Source organism: Petaurus breviceps, unplaced genomic scaffold (genome assembly GCF_028583685.1).
Source record: "Petaurus breviceps papuanus isolate PSGF00001 unplaced genomic scaffold, PetGlider_PUasm1.0 90925, whole genome shotgun sequence".
NCBI lineage: Eukaryota > Metazoa > Chordata > Mammalia > Diprotodontia > Petauridae > Petaurus > Petaurus breviceps.
In genome coordinates, this window is record NW_027187380.1 from 11837156 (window position 1) to 11860358 (window position 23203).

The following is a 23203-nucleotide window of genomic DNA, read 5'->3' on the forward strand; positions in this document are numbered from 1 at the left end:
CCCGCCCCCAGACCCCAGGGACCCGAGGGGCTGCGGCCTGCCCGGGGCCCCTCCCGCCTGCCCAGGGGTCGCTTCGACCTGCCTGGGGCCCCTGCTCCCCCTCCCTCAGTGCCCTGGCCTGGGAGTCACCTCCTGCCCCGCCTCCCAGGCTCTCTCTCACCCTGGGGCCTGAGAGGCCTGAGGTCTGGTCCTCCAGAGCACTGGGAGTCTCCACAAGCACTGAAATCAACATCACCCATCCCCCACCTGCCCTGCTGCTGCCCCCTACGGAGGGCAGGGAGGATCAAACCTCCTGTTCCTCCTGCTGGCCTCTGGTCCCTCCCTCCCCACCTCCCCCAATCTGGCTCTGGCTTCCTCAGGGGCACCCTGGGAACAGCCCCAGAGGTCAGAGGTCAAAGGCCACCCACAGGGGCCCCGGAGGCAGCCGTAGAGTCTAACAGGCTGAGGGCCTAGCGCCTACCTGCCATTGGGGAACCTGGGTTCGGATCCTGACCCAAGCTGATGACCTCCATGACCTTGGCCAGGTCCAGGAGCCCACCCACCCATTTCACTTCCCAGCCTGAGGGTCTTGGGCCTCCCCTGCAGTTCCTGGGGCCCAGGGTCCCAGTCCCTCCCAGCCCTGCCCCTGAGCGGCAGGAAGGTCACCAAGCACTCCAGGACCTCCCCCTTTCCCCATCTGGGGCAGGCTCCCCATGTGGGCTTCAGGAAGGTGTGAAGGGGCAAGACCCTGCAGAGGAGGGAGGGGGTCATGTTCTCTGCCTTGGACTTCCAGGCCAAGATGCCACGAGGACAGGGCATGCACCCCCCACTAACCCCAACCCCCAGGGCACAAGTCAGAGATGAGTGCTCCCAGGAGCACTCCCCAGTCTGGGGGGCACCACACAGGCAAGTGCAAGTTTGAAAATCTCCAGACTGGAGAATTCTTGTGTTCGAACTCCCCAACAAGATGCTCCACAGGGAAGGCTGAGGACCATGAACACGGCTTCTGCAGCTCAGCGGGAGGGCCTGAGGCCACCATGGAGGGGGACAGCGGTCTCCCCCAAGGCTGGTCCTTGCCACTTCCTTCCCTCTTTTTGCTGCGAGTAGCTCTGACAGTATGGGTCTGCAGTGAATGAGGAACATCAGTCCCATAGTGTCTGATAACCTGGGAGATTCAAATTGGCCGTGTCTTATGTTCCCTTGCGTCTCATGTCTTTTCTGTAGTGAGTCCAATAAAGGTTGTCCTACACCTGATAGGTATAACTATACCTGAACCACATGTGTAATCCTCTTTGTTCTGTTCTGCTTCATATATGGAAATGCTCATTGTATTTGGTGTCTTGTTAAGTTCAGAATAAAGTAATTACTGTTAAAAAGAAAAGTTATACCTAAGGTTTATTTAAGAAATTTCCCGGAATAATCTCTGAGGGTGGAGGTAGTAACCAGAGAAAGAAACTTTGCCCCCAAGAATCTAACCTGGTCCAAATGGGAAGGGGGTGGGGAAGGTTGGTCCATAGGTCACACAAAAAACATCTAATATTGAATACCCAGCCCTGTGGAAAACAAAAAATATTGCTTCCATTAACTTTCATCACCACACTCCCCCCAAAATGTGGGAAAACAAGTGGGCCCTTTTGGGGAAAGAGGTATTTAGTCCCTTACAGCTCTGTTTTCACACTAGCATATGGGCTATGACGGAGACAAACAGATGAATGTTGGAGTGCCATATATCTGTTCCCCCAGATCTCTGCCTGCCTATAGGACACATGCTGCCTTCTCTGGATTCCTTCCAATATTATAATATGAGGATTCATCTTCTTGGCACACCATTTCCTCTAACACAGCATGAAAACAAGTAAGGGCCAGGGGCCAGACTAACACCTTTGCTCCAGGAAAAGACTTAACAAATCTGTCAAGGAGGTATAGTCTTGGGTGCAAGCCAGGACTAAGAATTGTCCTTGCTCTCCTGCCTATGTTCTTGGCTGCCCTTCTCTTGCCAACGTTCCCTCTCCTGGTGATACTTCCTCTGCTTCTGGATGGCTTGTTCTAACAAAGGCAGGTTTATCCCCTCCACACAAGTCAGCACACGAGCCTTTACCATGGAAACCTTATCTGAAAGACATAAACAACAGTGCAAATAGCTTTGCCGTGCAGGTGCCAACACCACACAATACCACCATTACATTCTGGCAACATCCCATACCCCTCACATTTTATTTCTAGTTTTTGCCAATGGGTGGGAGCTGGGAAGGGGAGAGAATCAATGACATACAGGATACTAGAATAACCTAGAGATCTTTTATCCTCAAAATAAATGTCTACAGGCAGGATAAGACCATGGGGAAAAGGGGACATGTGTTTTTGAATCAAAAGGGTAATTTGAGGACTTTGGGGCACAAACTTATCCCTGCTTCCCACCCTCCTCATGTTATTTACTTCATGCATCTCCCCTCTCTCATTTCAGGCCCCCTGAGGAAGGTGTCCCAAGCACCATCATGCATGCCCTTAATGTGGGGGGAGCCTAGCTTCTTATAACTCATTCAGATCTGGGTAACTAGAGACACAAAGGATGTGTCAGTGGTCTCAAAGATACTCTGAGATCAGTATATAAATGACCTGTTTCTTAGGTACTCCCCACAGACCTCATTCTGTTGTTCATTTAGTAGGAGGAATTCCAGGATCCACACCTCCCCAAACCTGTCTAACAATCAATCTTATCTATGTGTCTTTCTATGTGATCTTTGGAACCTGGGCTATCAGGTTTCCATCTGGTCTTTGATCCCTAGTTATTCACTATGTACTGGATATGTTTTCTTTAATTTAGTCCTTGCTAAGGTTTGGGGATGAGAAGTGGGGGTGGATTATAATCAGAATCATAGTAATCAATCATATTAATACCTGTCAGATTACAAAGCACTTACAACAACCTTGAGCTATAGGCAGTATATTATTGTCCCCATTTGATATATAGGGAAACAGTCTCAGAGGACTGAAATGACTTACCAGTGATCACAAAGCTAGCGACAAATGATGAGACCTGAACTCAGGCCTTCAGACCTTGAGTCCACAACTCTTTACACTGCCATTATTCTGCCTTTCCAAGAATGAAAGCACCTCTCTAAGAGGCTCAAGGTGTCTGCTGACAAACACCTCCCATCTAAGAGAAAGGCAAGTACTTCCAGATGCTCCCAGTTCCTGGGCCTGAATTTAGAACAACCACTACTACTGCTCAGGGTATGTCTGGGTGAACAGAATCCACTCCAAAGTGTTTCCGTTTTACATATCGAATGTATATAACAAACTTTCCAAATAGATAATGCAGGGGTTATTTATTTCCTTTAACTACAATTTTCTTTTAGTCTGGTATGCTTGTGGTTTCAAAGCCTAACACAGTAGCATGCACATGGAGGCATCTAAAAACAGGTAGTTGAATTGTCATTAAATGGGGTAGGGGATTGAGGGGCGGCCAGGTGGCTCAGCAAGTAAGAGCACCGGCTCCAGTGTCAGGATGACCTGGGGATCGAATCCCAGGCTCCGACACTTAGCACCCACCCAGAAACACCTGGCCGTGTAACCTTGAGCAAGTTACTTAAGCCCAATTGCTTAAAAAAGAAAAAAAAAGGGGGGGGTGGGAGGGTAGGGGATTGAAATCAGGATACCTGAGTTCTGATCAGGGCCACTAGGTGGCGCAGTGCATAGAACACTAGGCCTTGGAGCCAGGAAGACCTGAGTTCAAATTGGCCTCATATACTTACTAGCTGTGTGACTCTGAGCAAGTCACTTAATCCTGTTTGCCTCAGTTTCCTCATCTGTACAATGAGCTGGAGAAGGAAGAGGTATCTTTGCCAAGAAAACCCCAAATGGAGTCACAAAGAGTGGGACACAACTGAAACAACGAAACAAGTTCTGATCCCAGTTCCTATACTAACTAGGTGTGATCTTGAATGAGGGGCTGGTCCCTCCTAAGCCTCAGCTTGCTTCTCTGCAAAAGGAGAGGCTTGAAGAGGGTCAAAAAAAGTCCCTGCCATTTTGCAAGCTGGGAAGGATAATGATCCATGAAAGTGTATGGGGAAAATCCAAGACTTGCTTCACCACTGCCCTAAGCCTCGTAGGGAACAAATATAATGTTTGGGTGTTTAACACCTACCACTGAACCTCTCCCTTGATTCCCCAAATCCCCATTCCTTAAGAAGCATGAGTAGCATGACCTATAAAGACCTGTCAAAAATCTTTTGCTGAGGTTGATGTTTCTTAATCATCATCAACATTTTGATCTTCATTTAAATAATTCTGTACAGAAGGAATCACTGACCCTAAATGTTTCATTTTGCAGCTGCTTCATTGCTTCTATAAATTCCTAAAGCCAACCTAATAGGATTATATTCTCTTTAATCTCAAGCATCTTGAGAATTGGCTCATAAATATATATTTGTTTTGCTTGACTATTCAGACTGATTACAAGAAGGAGCTTTTACAGCCAGGGGAAGAAGGATGGGATATTGAAGAGTGACAGATGCAAAAAAAAAGAAGCAAGAACAAAACATTTTTTTAATGCAGAATAGAAAACAGAAATAAGTACACAATGGGACACAAATTGTGGTATTACCTTATTAAAATTATATATATAATATATATTATGTATATTTTATGTATATATTATACATAATATATATTTATGTATAAAATATATTTATATATTATAGAGATGTATAGAGATATAGATATCATATATATCATTTATACTACCTTATTAAAATTTTGTTTTATATATATTTATATATTATAGATATGTATAGAGATACAGATATAGATATCATATATATCCTCTTTTAAAACCCACTTTTGTATTTTTTAATTAAATTAAAACCCAATTAAAAAAAAACAATTTGTATAGAACAGAATCTGTTTCTTATATAATCTTAGGTATACTGAAATGTTTGCATTTGTTGCTGATTAATTTTATCTTACTAAAAAAATTGAAAATAAAAAAATTCACTACAAAAAAAAGCTGATTATGGCCAAGATTGCTACAGTTATGATTCTAAGCATGCAATCACATTCAGTTCTTTAGGAAGCATTAAATGCATAAGCTGAAAAAATAAAATTAAGTTACTATACATTACTAAGATTCCTTCCATCTCACATTCGGTTTCCAGTTCTAAGTTTGCCCCTCCTTGTGGGTGAAAGTTCATGTGAACCTAGTCAGAGGATTAAGTGGGTTTTCAAGAAGATGCTGTGACAGCTTGATGGGCTGTGGAGAGGTGACTCAGAGTAAAAATTACTCCATAAAGGAAAAGGTATTTGAGGTTTGACACAATAATCTTTCTGGTTTCCCATTCTAGTCCTCTCTTAGTACCTTACTAAAGACACTATTAATACCATTAGACTGTGAGCTCCCTGAGGGCAAGGACTCTCTTTTGCTTTTCTTTGTAGCACTAGAGCTTAGCTCCGTGCCTGGCACACAGTAGGTGCTTAATAAATGCCTAACCAATTGACCTGGCATGCCATCCTGTGTCTCTCAGGGGTGTTCTCTGAGCTAGCAATTATCAGCAACTCCATGTTAAAGAGGTGTGGAGCAAAGAGCCCTGAATTTGGAATCAAAAGTCATGGATGTGAAGCTCAGCTCTGCTTTCTGACCTTCCAGTCCTTAAGTCAGCCCATCCCACTTCTAAACCACTTTAATTGTTAGAAAGTTTTCCCCAACATCGTAGTTTTCTCTTGAATAAAATGAAGAGAGTGTGAAGATGTTCTCCAGCTTTAATATCCTCTGAGCCCATGTCCAGCCTTCTTCCTTTACATGGAAATTGCTGCCAGGTGGCATAAGTCCTGGGGATGAGCTGACCCAGATTTCAATCCTGCTTTGAAAATCAAGCGTGTGTCGTCACAGTGAGGCATCCTGTCACATATAGGCACTATTCTGTGGTGACCTGATGAGTTATCTACAATCAGGGCTTCTTAAACTTTTTCCACTCATGACCCCTTCAGTGCTTCTTAAACTATGGGTCTTAAAACCCACAGTTTAAGAAGCACTGAATAACATAAAGTGAGTGATGCATTTGAACAACAGGAAAAACAAAGCCAAATCAGGAAAATGTGTGGTCCTAAATGGTCCATGTTGGTTATCTACCTGCTCTCTCACTTAAATCCAATTTTCTTGCATATCGTGGCATCACCTCCCTGATGCCATGGTCCTCTTTGAGAATGAAAGACAAACAATAACAACAAACTTGATATACTGAAAAGATAACTGGATCTGGAATCCAAAGACATAGACTCAAGTCATAACTTCTTTTTACTAGATGGTATTATTATCTCCGTTTTGTTGTTGTTCAGTTGTTTTTCAGTCGTGTCCAGCTCTTTGTGATGGTATTTGGGGTTTTCTTGGCAGACACTAAAATGATTTGTCATTTCCTTCTCCCGTTCATTTTACATATGAGGAAACTGAGGCAAACAGGGTTAAGTGACTTGCCCAGTGTCACAATGCTAGTAAGTGTTTGAGGCTGGATTTGAATTCAGGTCCCCAGGGCGGAAGCTCTATCCACAGTGCCACCTTAGCTGCTCTAATTTCATTCTATAGATGGGAAAAACTGAAGGTCATGGAGGTTAAGTGACTTGCTCAGGGTCACAAAGCTAGTAAGTATATGAAACAGGGTTGGGACTCAGGTCTTCAGGACTCCAACTCACTTTTCCATTCAGTTCCCTTTAGGAAAGACGAGGAATCAGTTCTCATCATAACTTCCTTATTGAATGGAAGCATACTAAAAACCTCCTTCTTAGTTTATCTAGAATTATTAAGAAATTCCCTCTCTCTGCTCCTTTTGAAATCCTTGAAAAAGTCCCTTGGGAAAGTGAGTAGTAAGTCTGAGGACAGAATGTTTCTCTTGGGAAAATGGATTAAAGGCAATAACCAAATTTAATTCTGTTCTTGTTCATATCATAGCCTTCCTATCTGAGGTCTCCATCAAGAAAGGAGAAAGGATCAAGAAACTGATAAAAGGAATGAGATCTTGATTATTAACCCAGTCTGTGTTTCAATATACCTTTTTCTTATTCAAGATTCCTATAATAAATGGCACCTAAAACTATCTTGGGGCAAAAAGTCATATCAGAGAGCATGGAGGGCTCTACTTACATGGGCATCTCTCCCTCCAAGACAGAAATACTTGAATATTAGTTTAATGTTAAATTGAATAAAATTGTCCAAAATTCTTGAGCCTAAAACTACAGAGTTCAGTGTTAGCATTAATATTTTCCTTTGACACCAAAAATAACTCTAACATTATTTACAGACATAATGCATGCAAAGGACTTTGCATTATTATACCCATTATCTTATATACCCAATAATCTTCTGGAATAGATGCCACAAGTACTATTAATCTCATTTTACAGATGATGTTCAACTATGATATTCTGCCTTTCAAGCTATTCTTGGCAACAATCAAATGAACAAGATATTTGCTAAATACTCCCTTTACTTGGTGCCAAGAAGTAGATCCTAGGGGCGGCCAGGTAGCACAGCAAGTAAGAGCTCCGGCTCCAGTGTCAGGATGACCTGGGGATCGAATCCGGGCTCAGACACTTAGCACCCACCCAGAAACACCTGGCCGTGTAACCTTGAACAAGTTACTTAACCCTGATTGCTAATAAATAAATAAAAAGAAGTAAATCCTAGAAAATTGGTAGTCTGTTTTCTATATACCTACCTCAGCCCATGAGGAGGAAAACAAGGAAAAAACCCAAGTGCCTTCACTCTTACACTATTAACATTGATGATTTGTGCCAGAATTTCTGAAGTTTTTCCATTTTTGCATTTTCTTAGGCATTTTGCTAAGCTTTAATGAATTTACCATTTTGTCTCCCTTCTCTATCTGTGGCTTGTGGGAAAATCCTCCTCCCCCAATTTATATCATACTGAAACTCCCATTTTTTTCCCTGTAAAGGAAAAAGAAAAGTTACCCAGTATAAAACTATGGGGATGTGAATATCATAGCTGATAGAGTGAGTGATACAGTCTTCCAATCTTACATGAAACTTATGTGAAGTATTGTTAAAATAACACAGAGGTAGGAACAGAATGAGGAACAGGATGGGTTTGAGGAGTCTTGGAAACATCAAGCATAATAATGTGGTTCATGATGGTAGGGACAGCAAGAAAAGGAAAGGGGTCATTCACTGGTCAGAAATGAGCCAGTTGGAAAAGGTTTGAGAGCAGGGAGTAGCCAACTGTTTGGAGAGCAGCAGATGGAGTGGAGAAGGGGCTGGGATTTGCTGTGATAGCCAAAGGCTGGCCGCAAAGTCAGTACCTTTCCTTCACTTGGGGCCTGAATGAAGCAATCACATGTCAGTGTCCTGAATGGTAAGAAATGAAAATTATGAGGAATCCAGAGAACCCTGGGAAGACCTGAAAAACCAGGAGAATAATTTAAGCATAAAGACTATGACATAAATGAAAGTCATATTCAAAAGGAGCTCAAATAGGATTAAATGCAAATATTGATTTAAGAAGACAAATAAAATGGACCTTCTATCCATAGTGCCAGAGGGTGGGGAGGGGCATCTACACATGCCAAACATTGAATAGAGAACAGAACCTGGAGTCAGGAAGACCTGAGTTCAAATACAGTCTCAGACATTTACTAGCTGTGTGATTCTGGGCAAGTCATTTAATCTCTGTTTTCCTCAGTTTTTTTCAAATGTAAGATGAAGATAATAATGATACCCACCTTCCAGGGAGGTTGTGAGGATCAAATGAGATAATATTTGTAAAGCACTTAGCACCGTGCCTGGCACATAGTAGGAATCATATAAATGTTTCTTTCCTTCCCTCTTTTCTTCCTTCCAAAATTCAGTCCTGATGTGCATAGGTTTTGCTTGACTGTTTTTCTCTTTTACAAGAGAAAGTTATTTTAGGAGGGGAGGAGGAAGGAGAATATACCAGGAAATTATTATGGTGCTTAAAAAAAAAGGCATCATTAAAAAGTAAAAAGAAAGAACATTGGACTTGGAATCACAAGGGAGCTTAATTCAAATTCTAGCTTTGACATTTCTCAAGTATGTTACTTTGGTTAAAATACTTCCTATCTCAGAGTCTTGATTTTCTCAAGTGTAAATAATATTATTTATAATGCCTTCTTTATGAGATTGTTGAGAGGGAAGTATATTGTAAGTTTTACTTAACACACTTATACACACACAATCAATAGCATTTTTGGAATTTCTCTAGGCATAAAGACTCCAGACTAGAGAAAAGAAATTGAGATTTTCAAGACAGAATAGTGTCGTCAAGTGTGTGCAAAAAAGGGAGACTGTTTTAGGGAACTATGGGAGAAGACACAAAGAGTGAAAAGTAACCAAAATGGGGTATTGTAGATCTTGAAGGAAGATGGTTTAATCTTACAATCAGTTGGGTGGGGTTATGAACAATAGTCAGAAAGGACCTGGATTTCTTGAGAATCACAAGCACTGAAAGGGGAAAAAATATCACTTTAACTGAAGACTGTGGTAAAAGCACAGATGAAAAGAAGAAAAGAAGATGAAAACACAGGTGGCTGTAAAACCTGGATGGCTATTTTAAGCTGGGCTCAACTGGATTAGATACTTCCTTGTATGTAGTGCAGTGGATAGAGCATCAAGCTGGTTCAAATCTTGCCTCAGACAATTACTATATAACCCCAGGCAAGTTTCTGAACTCTGTTCTCCTCAGTTTCCTCATCTGTAAAATGAGCTGGAGAAGGAAATGGAAAACCATTCAAGAATCTTTGTCAAAAAAACAAAACAAAACCAAAAAACAAGTAGGGTCTGTATGTAAGGAGAATCTTATTATCCTTTTTAGAGTTCAGTTTCTCAGGAGCCATGGTCATGTCAATGTCTAGTTTCCAGGTGTTAGATTATAACTCCCAGAATAGCCCCAAAATCCTAGATAGTAATTTCTAGAATCATAGTGATAGTCCTACTGAGGCTGCGCTGTGAAATATGGGGGTGACAAGTGATATTTACTATGCTTGCACAGAATGACAATATTGCTCAAGTTAACCTGTGAGCTTAATGTTGGCAAGATGCCTTCTTTGTCTGTTGCCCTATAAAGCAAGTGGGCACTGGTAAGTGAATGGGGAGGCTACAGGGAAACCATAGGGGAATCTGTGTGTGTCTTGACCAGCCTCCATCAAGGCTTGAGGGGATTTAGGGGAGTGCACAAGCTGTGCCAGTCTCAACTGACCCCATCAAAACACTGGGGTAGTTTCCCCACCCTTCCTGCTGGCACTTGAGAGAAAGGTTGTTAGGGAATGCTGTAGGAATTGATGCTCCCATTATCAGCAACTTCCTTTGAGAAGACTAGACTAGAATAAAGCTGATTATTAAGCCCTTCGAAAGTGTCTCTCTGTCTGATCAAGACTGAATCTTTTAAGAGGCTGGAGTCTGAAGTCCTCCAGTGCCTTCCATGTGTTATCTGTGTAACAGGGTCATATGCCTGAATAACAACAACTTGGGAAGATCTTGATATATATTATATATATATCAGGGAGTTTTGAACCCTGCCTAGCTAGTTGATTACTGTATAGTGCTTAAGCCAGCTAGGTATGTTGATAGATATGCTGTGGCCACAGCACTAAACCTTAAGTTAGGAAGACCCAAGTTCAAATCTGTATTCAGAAACTACCTGTACTAGCCTCTTTGTCTGCCTCAGTTTCCTCATTTGAAATATGGGGATAACAACAGCACCTACCTCCCATAGCTGTTGTGAGGATCAAATACATAATATTTGTAAAGTGCTTTGGCAAATTTTAAAGCTCAATAAATACTAGCTATTATTACTATAGAGAAGGAAGGAGGAAGGACCACAATTTACCTTCCACGGTCATTGGGTGGTATCAGCAGAGGGTCTACCAGTGGTAGGAGTTAGAAAATCTTCTGTCCAGAGGCCCAAGACCTTTTCACTTACATCTTTATATCTACATAATTCTCCTCGTTTTGTAAGTGTCCCCTTATTTATCTGAATGCCCTAAATTTGTTATTTCTTACCACTTCGGTGTATTCCATAACAGTGACATGTGACTGACTCTGCTTCTGGCCTTTGGCTATGACAGAAAATCCCAGCCCCTTTCCTGCTCTCCCTGTTATTCTCCAAGTAGTGTTCTTTATCTTTTCCAATACTACCAGATAGTAAAAAGTTAAAATTTCAGGTCCCAAAGATGAGATCACAGAAAGAACCATCCCCCATCTTCCCTCCTTTGACTAGTCAAGAGCTTTGCAAGGCAGGGACTGTTTGTTGTGCCTTTATGTTCCTATGTTTTTTTCCTCTTCTCTGACCACAAAGGTCACCAAGTCTATGACTTTTAAAATTTCACTTTACATTGTTGTCTTTCAGATCCCTTTCTCTTGGGATCTGAAGAACCCACAGGGGTCACCTAGAGTCGTCTGATCTCACTGGAGACATGTCGTGCCTATAGCTAGAATACAGGACAAAGTCAAGGTAACATTTGAAGACAATGCTCCGAAGTTTGGGGTTATTTCATCTTTACAAAAGATCTTTCTCACTCAACCCACTCCTTCCCCACAATCAGTCATATAGGTTGGACATCTGTAAGTAAGCTTGAAGATTTAAACAGGATTACGATTTTAAATAGAAAGTCATTTCAATTTAATTAAATGTGCTATTTAGGTAAACACTACTCTGGGTGTGTGTTCCTTTCTCCCTGCCCCAGCTGAAAAGCAATGTGCCAAAGGATAAGATGAGGTCAAGCAGTCAGGAGCAAAGTCTTTATTATTGCTAGAGTAATCAGCTTTTCAGTGAAACCCCTAGAGTGTCAAAGTCCTCAGAAACCACCGTTACCCTAGTTCCTCCAAGAGAGAATGAGCAAAGTCCCAGGACCTAGCAAACAAACACTGTAAAGTTCAAAAGTGGCTCCCTTTCCCAACCTCCTCATCTTATGTTCCCAGTTTTTATATTCCCTTCACCACCTCCACTTCTCCCCCCCACCTCCCTGCTCCCTTCTTCCTTCCCTCTTTATCCCAGCAGTTTCTTTCCATCCTCTGCACAATCTACTTTCCTTGCTTCTAACTTGAGACCTTCAGGACATCTTCAAATCACACCTGAGTTCAAGTACTTTACCACATCATCATATATGGTAGTCTCTATGCTCTAAGACTGACCTCCGAGTCTTAGAGAGAATGCTAAGGTCAGTGAAGAAAGCATTGTTGTAGCGTAAGCTATGACAAGGTGAGCCTTGGCTCCTGGGGGATCCCAGGGTGTTCCCACCCTACTGTGTCCCAGAAAGACAAAGATCCTAAAGTCAGTGCTTACCATCACTCCGTTCATATTCCCCCAGTACAATATACAAGGACCCTGGCTGGGATTGGAACGGCTCCACCAACTTGGTGCAGATGTAGACCTGATGCTGGACCAATTCATGCTGAGCAACTAAAATAACTCTGGACCGAACCATATCATAACAATGGAACCTGAAATTTAGTAAAAGGAGAACTGTTACTACTGCCAGCCGGGCCTTTAATTAGGTTCAAAAAAAAAAATTGCACAGAAGGAAAGATGAGAACCACACTCACCTGCCAAACGTTCTCACAGTTTCTCCTTCTGGGACTACACCAGAACTGATCTCCCAAAGAAAGTAATAGATCCCAGCTCTAGGGAGCATCCTTTAGTGCCTATAACCAGACAAGGTTTGAAGAACCCTGTTAATTTTCAGGAAACAAAAGATGCAATGGTGTAACAGCCTGAGACCCACATAAACAACTGGCTGGAGGAGCTGCCACAGGAGAATGAATTTTAGACATCTGGAGCCCTCCCCAACCTTTCCTCTTTTGGTGTTTAGTTCAATCCATTTTATTAAATTCAGTGAGCATTCATTGAGCCCCACTGTATGCCAAACACAGCTAGGTGGTGCAATGGATAGAGTGCTGGGCCTGGAGTCAGGAAGACTCCTTTTCCTAAGTTCAAACCTAGCCTCAGACACTTCCTAGCTGCATGACCCTCCACAAGTCACTTAACCCTGTTTGCCTCAGTTTCCTCATCTATAAAAGGAGCTGGAGAAGGAAATGGAAAACCACTCCAGTATCTTTGCCAAGAAAATCTCAAATGGCATCACAAAGAGTAAGACATGACTGAAACAACTATGCAACAAATATACCAAGCAGTTTGACATAGTAGAAAGAGAAAGTCTCGGTCTCAGAACCAGGAAGATGTGAATTCAAGTTCTCCCTTGCCTCTGACATGTCTAGTCTATGTGATTCCAGACAAACTGCTTAACCTTAAGATAAATAATAACTATAACAACAACAATATTAATAATAGCTAACATTTATATAGCACTTATCCTGTGACAGGCATTGTGCTAAGAGCTTTATAAATTATTACTCAATTTGATCCTCACAACAATTCCAGGAGGTAGATGTTATTATTATCCCCATTTTGTAGGTGAGGAAATTCAGGCAAACAGAGGTTAAGTGACTTGCTCAGGGTCACACAGCTAGTAAGTGTCTGAGTCTGTATTTGGACTCAGGTCTTTCTGACTCCAGGCCCAGAACTCTATTCATTGAACCACCTAGCACAAATTAAGTGGACAAAGAATGTCAAATAGACTGATTTGACTAGAACATAGGGTATGTGTATAAAGGGGAGCAATGTGTAATCAGGTCTTAGAGATGGGTTGGAGCCAGCCTGTGAGGGATTTAAAATCAAAACAGAAGAATTGATATTTGATTATAGAAGCAATAAGCTTTTTGGGGGATGGGGGAATGACTAAATCAGATCTACATTTTAGAAATATTAGTATAACAGCCATTTGGACTCTGTATTGAGTTATTACCAGGCAAGAGGTAATAAGGGCTTGGGCTGGGGTGCTGGCTGTATGAGCAGAGAGAGAAGGGACAGATGTGAGAGATGTGGTGGAGACACAGATCTGGTGATTGACTGAGTTATAAGATCACAGACTTAGAGCTCAAAAGAACCTGAAAGATCATCTAGTCTAATCCCTTCATTATATAGATGAGGAAACAGATCTAAGAGGCTAAGTAACTAACTCAAAGTCACACAGTAACTAATAATAACAGGGGGGATTGGCAGGATTTGAACCCAGGATATGGGGTGGGGCAATGGGAGGTGGGGGGTGAGCAAGAATGATGAGTCCAGAATGGCATCTAGAGATGCAAAACTTGGATGACTGGAAGGATGGTTGTGCCCTTGGCAAAAATATAGGGAAGTTGGGAAACTGGGTGGGGCTTAGAAGACAAGCTTTCTGTATCACCACATCAAGATCTTGGTAACTATGCGTTACTTCCAAGGCTCTCTCCCTCATTTTTCAAGCCAAGCTATGAGGCTGGCCAATTAATTCCATTCAGATCCAGTGACTGATATTTAACCACCAAAACATGGCTTGGGACCTTCAGGACATCCACTGCCAGTTATAGTTCTGTGCTGCCAGAACCAGCTCTTCTACTGCTCTCTCCACCACCTTTGATCCCTTTATTTTGCTTCATTTTCATCAACAAATATTCACAGAATGCCTCAGTGCAAGGGTTCAAATCTTGCCTCTCAGATGCTTGCTTCTGTGTGACCTCAGGCAAAACACTTAACCTCCTTGGGCCTCATTTTCCCCACCAGTAAAATGAGGGGGTTGGAGTAGGTGTCCCCTGAGGTCCTTTCTTAACATAATGATCTCAAGATAAGCTTCCTTTACCTCTCCCAATCCCTTCTTCTCTCAGAAGATCACAGGATAATAGCTTTAGGGCTATCAATAATATAATGCTTGACAGCATTATCTGGTCCAATCCTCTTACTTTACAGATAAAGAAATGGAGACTAGAGAAGTTATATGATTTTTTCAAGGTCATGAAGTCTAAATAACCAAGTCAGGATTCAAACCCAGGTCTATGATGTTCAAACCAGCATTTTTTCCACCCTACTGCCTCCTCTTATTTTATCAAGAAAAAAATGGAGGCCATCAACTATGAGCTCTCTCATCTCCCCTGTCCATCCTGTGCTCTAGTATCCAAGAGGTAGTCCTTCTATTTGTCAAAGCTACCCCTTCCCAACCTTGTCTTTGATTCCATCCCCTCCTGTTTCCTCTTAGATTTTTGCCCCAACAATCATTCCTCTCCCCATCTCATCTTCAATCTCTAGCTTTCTACTTGTTCCTTCCTTGCTTCTTACATAAACATACCCAAGTCTCCCCTATCCTTAAAACCTTCCCTAGGATGCTCATCAAGTGGGGAATGACTAAAGAAGCTGTGGTATATGACTGTGATGAAATACTATTGTGCTATAAGAAATGATAACCAGGATAATTTCAGAAAAACCTGAAAAGACTTACATGAACTGCTACAAAGTGAAGTGAGCAGAACCAAGAGAACATTGTACATAGTAACAATACTACATGATACAATCCAAGACAATTCCAAAGAACTAATGATGAATCATACTATCCACCTCCAGAGAAAGAACTGATATTGTCTGAATACAGAGTAAAGCATGCTTTTATTCACTCTTTCATTCTTTTTCTTTTATTCTAATCTTCCAGTACAAATCATGTTTTACCACAAATACCACCACCAGCCATATACCACAAAGAGATAAGATAGAAAGATCCCATATATACCCAAACATACATAGCAAAATTTTCTGTAGTTGTAATGAACTAGAAACAAAGTAGTCACCAATCAATTGGGGAATAGCTAAAAAAAATCACAGTACATAATGGTAATGGAATACTATTGCTTTGTAAGACTGAATTCAGAGAAGTACAGGAAAACTTATATACCCAATGACAAGATAAATGGAAAAAAAAAAAAACCTAACTAAATAGATGTATAATTATAATGAGCAAATTTTGCCCCAAAGATGAGATGAGAAAATTCACTTACTTCTGGAAGTGTGCTGCAGCTCCAACCACGAACCAATTTATGCCTTGAAAACTGACCAACACTACAAATCAGGGCTTGATTTATTATTTTGTTGATTGTCTAGGCCTAAGAAAGTGCTGGAGAAAATGTTAGTAATGCAGATTAAACTTGAATTTTTTTTCTATACATTTTTTTTTTTACCAGCACACCTCTGCCTCCCTCCTTCCCTTTTTTGCAAAGATGGAGGACTACCTGTGTGAAATATGTGCCTACATTTTCAGACTTGATGGTACTGACTGGTTTATTGAACTGTTCTCCTTTCTTAAGTGTTACAAATTGAAGACAACTTGTTGAATAAGCGAGCAGGGACACATTCAGGGATGAATATGATGTGAAAACAAGAAATATTAGTAGCAATTCTAATTAATTTTTTTAAAAGGAATCTCTCCCCCCACACAACCAAAAAAAAAAAAAAGACCAAACAACTAAGCTCCCTAAAGGCATAGACTATTTATTTTAGTATTCCTAGAGACCAATATAATAATAGCTGACATTTAGATAGTGCTATAGTGTTGGCAAAATGCTTTGCATGTACTACTTATCCCTTCTACATCATTGGGGTTAGGCCCCCTATGATCTGGAAAGTCCTCCTAGAATTTTTTGGCCCTCTCTTCATACTAGAGAAGAAATCTGAATTGTTTTCTTTTTCTTTTATGGGGTGTTTACAGGACCTTATTGTAAAATCTAGGCTAATATCTGGTCATAGCTATACTATACAATACTATACATATATTTTATGCACTTCTGAGTTTCTAAATTTTTTCTGTGTCATTTGCTGGTCTTTATGTATTGTCAGTGGCTTCTGCAAACTCCAAAAAAAATTCCCATTTGATTTTTTATGTTAACCAAGATACAGCGAAATTTCGATGGGGAAAATTGCAATGTGGAAGGGATAACTACTCATTTGACCTTGTGACTCCAGCTACTATCATTGTCACCATTTTACAAATAAGGAAACAGAGTCAGGCCAAGTGACTGATCTAGGCTCCCTGAGCTAGCGAGAATTCAGAGTAGGTATTCAACTTGCTCTATCTACATAGGAGTGATTTAAGCTCTGCTTGTCCTGCCATTGGGTTTACAACCTATACACAGATACTTAAATACGAAGGAAATCAGAAGTAAAAAGAAACATTAAAAATGGGGTATGGGTCCCCCCACATACTTTGTGGGCCCATGAAGTGAGGAACATTGTATATAATGTCAGATTTTTTTTTGGATTGGTTTTGCTGGGGGTTTTTTCTATTTTCATTTTTGAAAATGTTTTTGTGGCAAGGGTTGGTTCTCTGGGAGGGGAAAGGGGATGGATGGGAAAATCTAAGCAATATAAAAACAAAAGGTATCAATAAAAATCAATTTTAAAAGAAAGGTGCTGACGTGTTTATAGATTTGCCAATGAAGGATAAAACTAAATGAGGGGATAGGGAATCAAGAGAGGCTTCACAAAGAAAGTATGGACTTTGTGGGAAATTAATTGACTCCATTCTGTGCTGTATCTGCTATTCCCCCCACACCCTTTTTTTTGTACTGATTATCTCCTTTAGTACTGCCCTTCCCCATTCACTTTACAGTTACAAAAGAAAATTCATAGGACTTTGAATAGTTCCAATAACTCACCAATTTCTCCTTATTTTTCATAATAAGGCACATAGTTGAAACTAATGGACTAATAAAGAAAATACTGTTCTGTGTAAATAGCTATGCTAAAGATCTCTGTAACAATTTAAGCATCCTTTGTCTTTTCCTAAAAAAAAAAAGAAATTGATCTTAACCAAAATTGCTTTGTAAGCCTGCCTCCCTAACCTCACTCATCTTACCCATCAAGTCTCTAGGTCAGGTAGCTCAGGAGAAATAATACAAATGACAGATAGATATGGATGCAGATAAGGAGACAGAAATAGAGATATGAATAGGTATGTTATTTATGATTATTTAATCATTTCCAGTCCTGTCTAACTCTTTATGGTCCCGTTTTTATCTTAGAAACTAGAGGGGGTTTGCCATTTCCTTCTCTACTATATTTCACAGATAAGGAAACTGAGGCAAACTAGGTTAAGTGACTTGCCCAGGGTCACACAGCTAGGGAGTATCTGAGGCTGAATTTGAACTCAGGTTTTCCTGACTCCAGGGAGGGCACTCTAATCACTGTGCCATTTAGGCGATACATACCTATGTACGTATACATAGGTATGTTGAGATATAGGGGTGCTGGGACTCTGAAATAGCGACACGCAGGTCTTACCCAAATGAATTCAACTCAAGCCTTCTTTTACCCAAAAGAAAAAAAAGTTTATTAAAGATCCGTCATATTGGGTAGACTCTTAAGGAATCTGAACATTTGTAACGCTCATGTAAGCAGGCCAGATTGAATGTGAACACCTTCATGTAAACAAGATGGATCTTATATACAGAAAGACTGTGGGAGGGATCTAGGGTTGGCCAAGTAGTCTGGGGTGACTAGAGTTCAGAAGCCAGGAACCAAAAGAATGGTGTTTTATAGGATCTAGAGTGGGACATAGCTGAAGACATCCAAAGATGACAGGCAATGGAGGGCTAGGATAGGTTAAGGGTAACAGAGATTTGGGCACAGCGATAATGAAAGGCTTATGACCTCAGGTGAACACCAGATCAAGTGGGAAGATTCAAGGAAAGTTTAAGAGGATTTCCCAGAGCCTGTACTCCATCAAGTATGTGTGGGTATACATACATACACATATATAATCTGTGGAATTGTGAGACACACATATCCAACACCAACTGATGTAGTGTGTTACACTCTAGTGGATATATCTGTAACCTGTGCTGCCTTATTCATGCAGTGGCTTGCAAGGAACCTGAAAATTACTGTAACAAAAGTGACACTTGAGAGGAGCCTTGAAGGATGATAAAGATTCCGGGAGACACATTTCCTGTATTACAAGTACTAGGGATAATTTTGGAAAATGCACAGATGCAGAAGATTAGAATTTGATTCTGTTAAGTTTGGGGAATAGCTAAGTAGCACAATTTGGTTGTAATGTAAAATACTTATCCTAGGGGCGGTAGAGAACCAGAAAAACTTGAGCACACAAGAGTGAAATGGTCATGATCCCTCACCCCTCCAAACGAAAAAATCCTGTACATATATTATCTCATTTGATCCTTACAACAATCCTGGGAGGTGAATGCTATTATTATCCCCATTTTATAGTTGAGGAAACTGAGGTAAACAGAGGCCAAATGACATGTTTGAAATAATACAGCTAGTTAAATGTCTGAGGAAGGACAACTCAATTCTAGGCCCATGGCAAGTTCTATCCACAGAGATCCATTCTAGTTGTCTAGAACATAAATTCCTGGAAGGTAAGGATTAGGATTTTTACCTTGGACTTTTATCAAGTCCTGGTCAAAAGTAGGTGCTCAATAAATGCTTATTGATTGATTTATTGGCTTAGGAAGACTATTTTGACAGGTTTGCGGAAGATAATAAGAAAAAGGAGAGACTGGAAGTAGCCCAATTAGGATACTTTCAAAATAGTTCAGTGAGGGGGTAATGAAACACTGAACTGGGATAATACCCATGAAAGTAGCAACTAGAGAGATGGGAGAAATATTCTCGAAATAGGATCGATAGGGATTTGGCAATTAATTCACCATGGGAGAGTAAGGTAGAGGAGAGAGTTAAGGATGACAGAGGTTATGAATTTAAGAGACTGTGAGAATGCTACTGACTCAACAGAAACAGGAAAATTTAAAGGAAGAAAGATAATGAGTTTTGCTTTGTTCTTTATTGAGTTTAATATACCCATGGCACATCCAAGTAGAGATGTCCAACAGGAAGCATGTGGGACTTGGGCTAAGAAATCTGATTGTCTATATAGACCTGTGTAATATAATGCCAAGGAAAGGCAACTTCCCAAGGTTCAGAATACCAGCATAGGTGCTCTCCATTTTATTCAGTGACCAACCAAGAACAGAGAAGATCAAAACATGACATCATTCCAAATACAGCATTTACTAAATGTGATTAAATAATCTCCAAGGACTACCCCACCCCAGGACCTTCCAATCATTCAATCAATTGCAAAGTCTGGTTCTAAATACTTCTCCACCCCTATACCTTAATTAAGTCCACCACAAAGCCCCTCTTCTCAAATGGAGATTAGTTTCCAAACATAAGGTCAAAAGTTCCCCACCCCTGGATCACAATTGAATCTACCCCAGAGTTACATCAAGTTTAAACACAGCACTTAATACCCAAATGGAGGTCTTTTCTTCAATCTTGACAGGAGGCAAGTTCTCAGCAATCTTAGTTCCTGGGGAGACAAGGCTTAGCAAGGCCATAAGATACATTGCCAATCCCTTCATGAATTTATCCTCTGTCTGTAGTCCTAGAACCCCTGAACACATTAGCAAAGCCCTCTCCCAGGATTTCTGTAAACATACAACAAGAAAATCCTTCTTCAGGGCTTCTGAACCAACAGAAAGGCTCCCAGACCCCTGCAACAACAGCACTGTCCTTCACCAGTGGACAGTATTCACTCTGTCTGCAGGACAGTCTCCAGACCCCTGCAACAACAGCACTGTCCTTCACCAGTGGACAGTATTCACTCTCTGCAGCACAGTCTCAGGGCTTCTTAGTGAACAGCCAGGTTCCAGGACTTCTTCAACAAAAGGACTGTCTTTCACCAGTGGACAAATCTGGCAAAATAACATCAAAACAGACAGACAAAGTACCGGCAAAACAGCCATGTCTCCTCAGTCCTTGGCAGCTCAGGGGGCAGGTCTCAAAAGTCCAGGGCAATTCAAAGCGGCCACCAGCAATTCTCCCAGTTTCTCTCTCTGCCTCCATGAGGTGCTGCTTCCAAAAAGATCTTCCGCCTCTCTCTTGTCTCTCCAAATCAACGTCACCAGCTCCTCCCAGTTCAGGACTTTCTTTTCACATCAAAAAGCCCATCCCACAGGTGGGATTAACAAGCTCTGGGTTTTAACACAATCAATTTGAAAACCAAGCCAATACAGGGGAATCTTTAATTGCCATTACTATCACAACCTGAGAGTTAACTATGTAGAGATAACTGGACTCATGGGAGTTGATGATATCACAAAGGCAAAGAGTACAGAATCAGAAGTAGAGAGGCCTCAGGAGGAATAATCATACTTAGAGGGGAAGAGACAAGATAAAAAAGCGGAAAAGATAAAGAACCAGATCAGTCAGATAAGCATGAGGAGAATTCCATTCAATAAGCACCTATCATCAGCAGCTGAGAGACTGAACAATTACTGGGCTCAAAAATCCCAAATGGGAGATGTAGAAGTGAAGGTAGCAGATGACTTTTTACACCCCACCAATCACTATCTCTGAATACCAAAAGGGAGGACAAATTTTTAACACATCGGAGATGGGAGTTTTCCTTTACAAAAAGGGAAATCTAGGATGTCAGCTTTGGAGCTAGGATGGCACCCCAATATTTGGAACTGCTACACCATTTCCCCAACCTGGATGAAGATCTATAAGCATATATCATCTTATTTCCACCTCCAGCTGACTATAAGAATATCATTTGATAAATCTCCATAGGACATGTAAGTCTTATGTGTTTCCTTTCCCCTTACTAGGGTTACGAAATCATTTGGAGAGGCAAATGAAGTAATTGAAATGGGTAGGAGAGACAAATCAAGAGCCCATATTTTAAAATTCCTTTAAATTTCAGGGGCCCACATTCCAGATGCTGCAATGAAGAGAGGACTATCTTTGTGACCAACATCTTAACATAGTTCCTTGTATAAAACAGGTGCTTTGATGAGGCAGCTAGGTGGTGCAATGCCAGGCCCAGAGTCTGGAAAACTCAACTTTGTGGGTTCAAATACAGCTTCAGACACTTAATTAGCTGTGTGACCCTTGGGCTTCAGTTTCCTCATCTGTTGAAGTATCTTTGCCAAGAAAATCTCAAGTGGGATTGTGAAGAGTTGGACACAAAAAAGTTTGATAAATTGAATAGTGAAAGTAGAAGGTAACAAGCAGAAAATTCTAGTTGTCAGGTACTGATTCAGGTCTGGAGCTCAGACCTAGAGCTATGAGATTGAGGATCATCCAAAAAGTTTATAGCTGAAACCACATAGGAGGATAAAATCTCCAAATGTAGAGGGACAACAGGAAAGAGTTAGAGTTTCCTCAGCTGCCACTGAGCAGATATAGAACCAGTTAAGAAAACAGAAAGAAAAGACAAAGAGCTAGAAAAAACGATGCTGACTCGTGAAGCCAACTTGGGATGCCTCTGGGTAATGTGGGAGAAGGAAATTGGGGGTTGCAGTGAACAAGTCATAAAATGGAAAATTCCCTGTTCACATAGTTATATAATCATAATTACCAAGTTTGGCCTTCAAGAAAAGATAGGAAATTGCACTTCTGATCCTTTTTGCAGAGGTTAAGGCTTGTATTATTCCATTATGTAAAATTCTGAATGTATTATTCTTAGCTGATGTGTTGGCTAGTTTAGTGGCATAGTCTTTTAAATTCTCTTTTATATTCTTTGTTAAAAGTAATTGCTCCCTGGGTTGGAGGAAGAATATACTGGGAGATAAAGGTGATATAAAATTAAAAAGTTATAAAAAAATAAAAGTCATATGAGGAATTCAGAAAAACTAGGAAGACTTACATAAACTGATGCAGAATGAAAAAACTGAACCATGAACACACCTACAACAATGAAATAAAACTGACCTCTCAGAAGTAACTGAAACAAGTAATGGACCCCAAGAACAGATTATGAAATAAAACCCACCTCTCTGCTTTTGACAATGAGGTGGGAGACTAGTAGGGCAGTCCCAAATAAAATCCCAACTAAAATCTCATCTCCTACAGGAAGTCTTCCCCAAACCCTCTTAATTCCAGAGACTTCTCTCTGTTAATTATTTCCCATTTTTCTGGTATAGAACTTGTTTTGTATAGATTTATTTGCAGGTTGTTTTCTCCCAATAGATTGTAAACTCCTTGAGGGCAGGGATTGTCTTTCACCTCTTTTTGTATCCCCAGTACCTAGCACAGGGTCTTTTGTGTAGTAGGTGCAAAATAAATTATTGAACAAGAATGTTGCATACTAGTCTGACTCATCACAGTATCAATTGTTTTTGCTTAATTGCTTTCCTTTGTTGCAGAGGGAGATTGCGTTCTAGGGAGGAGAGGTGGTTGGAGAAGGGAAGGGTTTATTTGGAAATGACAGTCATAAAAACAAAAAGGTATCAATACAAAGGTTGTTTAGTTTCAAGGAAGTTCACAGTATTACCTGAATCCTTCTCTGAAGTTGTCAGGCTGGCCTTAATGATGGGTGTA

The 23203-nt window shown here is 40.9% G+C and overlaps 1 protein-coding gene across 6 annotated transcripts in view; it reads right to left on the reverse strand.

The window, feature by feature from the left end:
* The window catches only part of CDK3 (cyclin dependent kinase 3), a 36010-nt gene that overhangs the window by 4055 nt on the left and 8752 nt on the right, over window positions 1–23203 (reverse strand). For 2 of the 6 annotated variants that reach the window (XM_069076341.1, XM_069076339.1), the window contains exon 1: window positions 1456–1929. In XM_069076341.1, the coding sequence (XP_068932442.1) occupies window positions 1456–1561 (106 nt within the window). In that variant the 5' untranslated portion in view covers window positions 1562–1929. Of the gene's footprint in view, window positions 1–129; window positions 1346–1455; window positions 1930–1949; window positions 2092–12283; window positions 12442–12543; window positions 12643–23203 lie in introns of those variants that run through there. The other 4 variants (XM_069076344.1, XM_069076343.1, XM_069076340.1 and 1 more) reach the window with 4 other exon arrangements.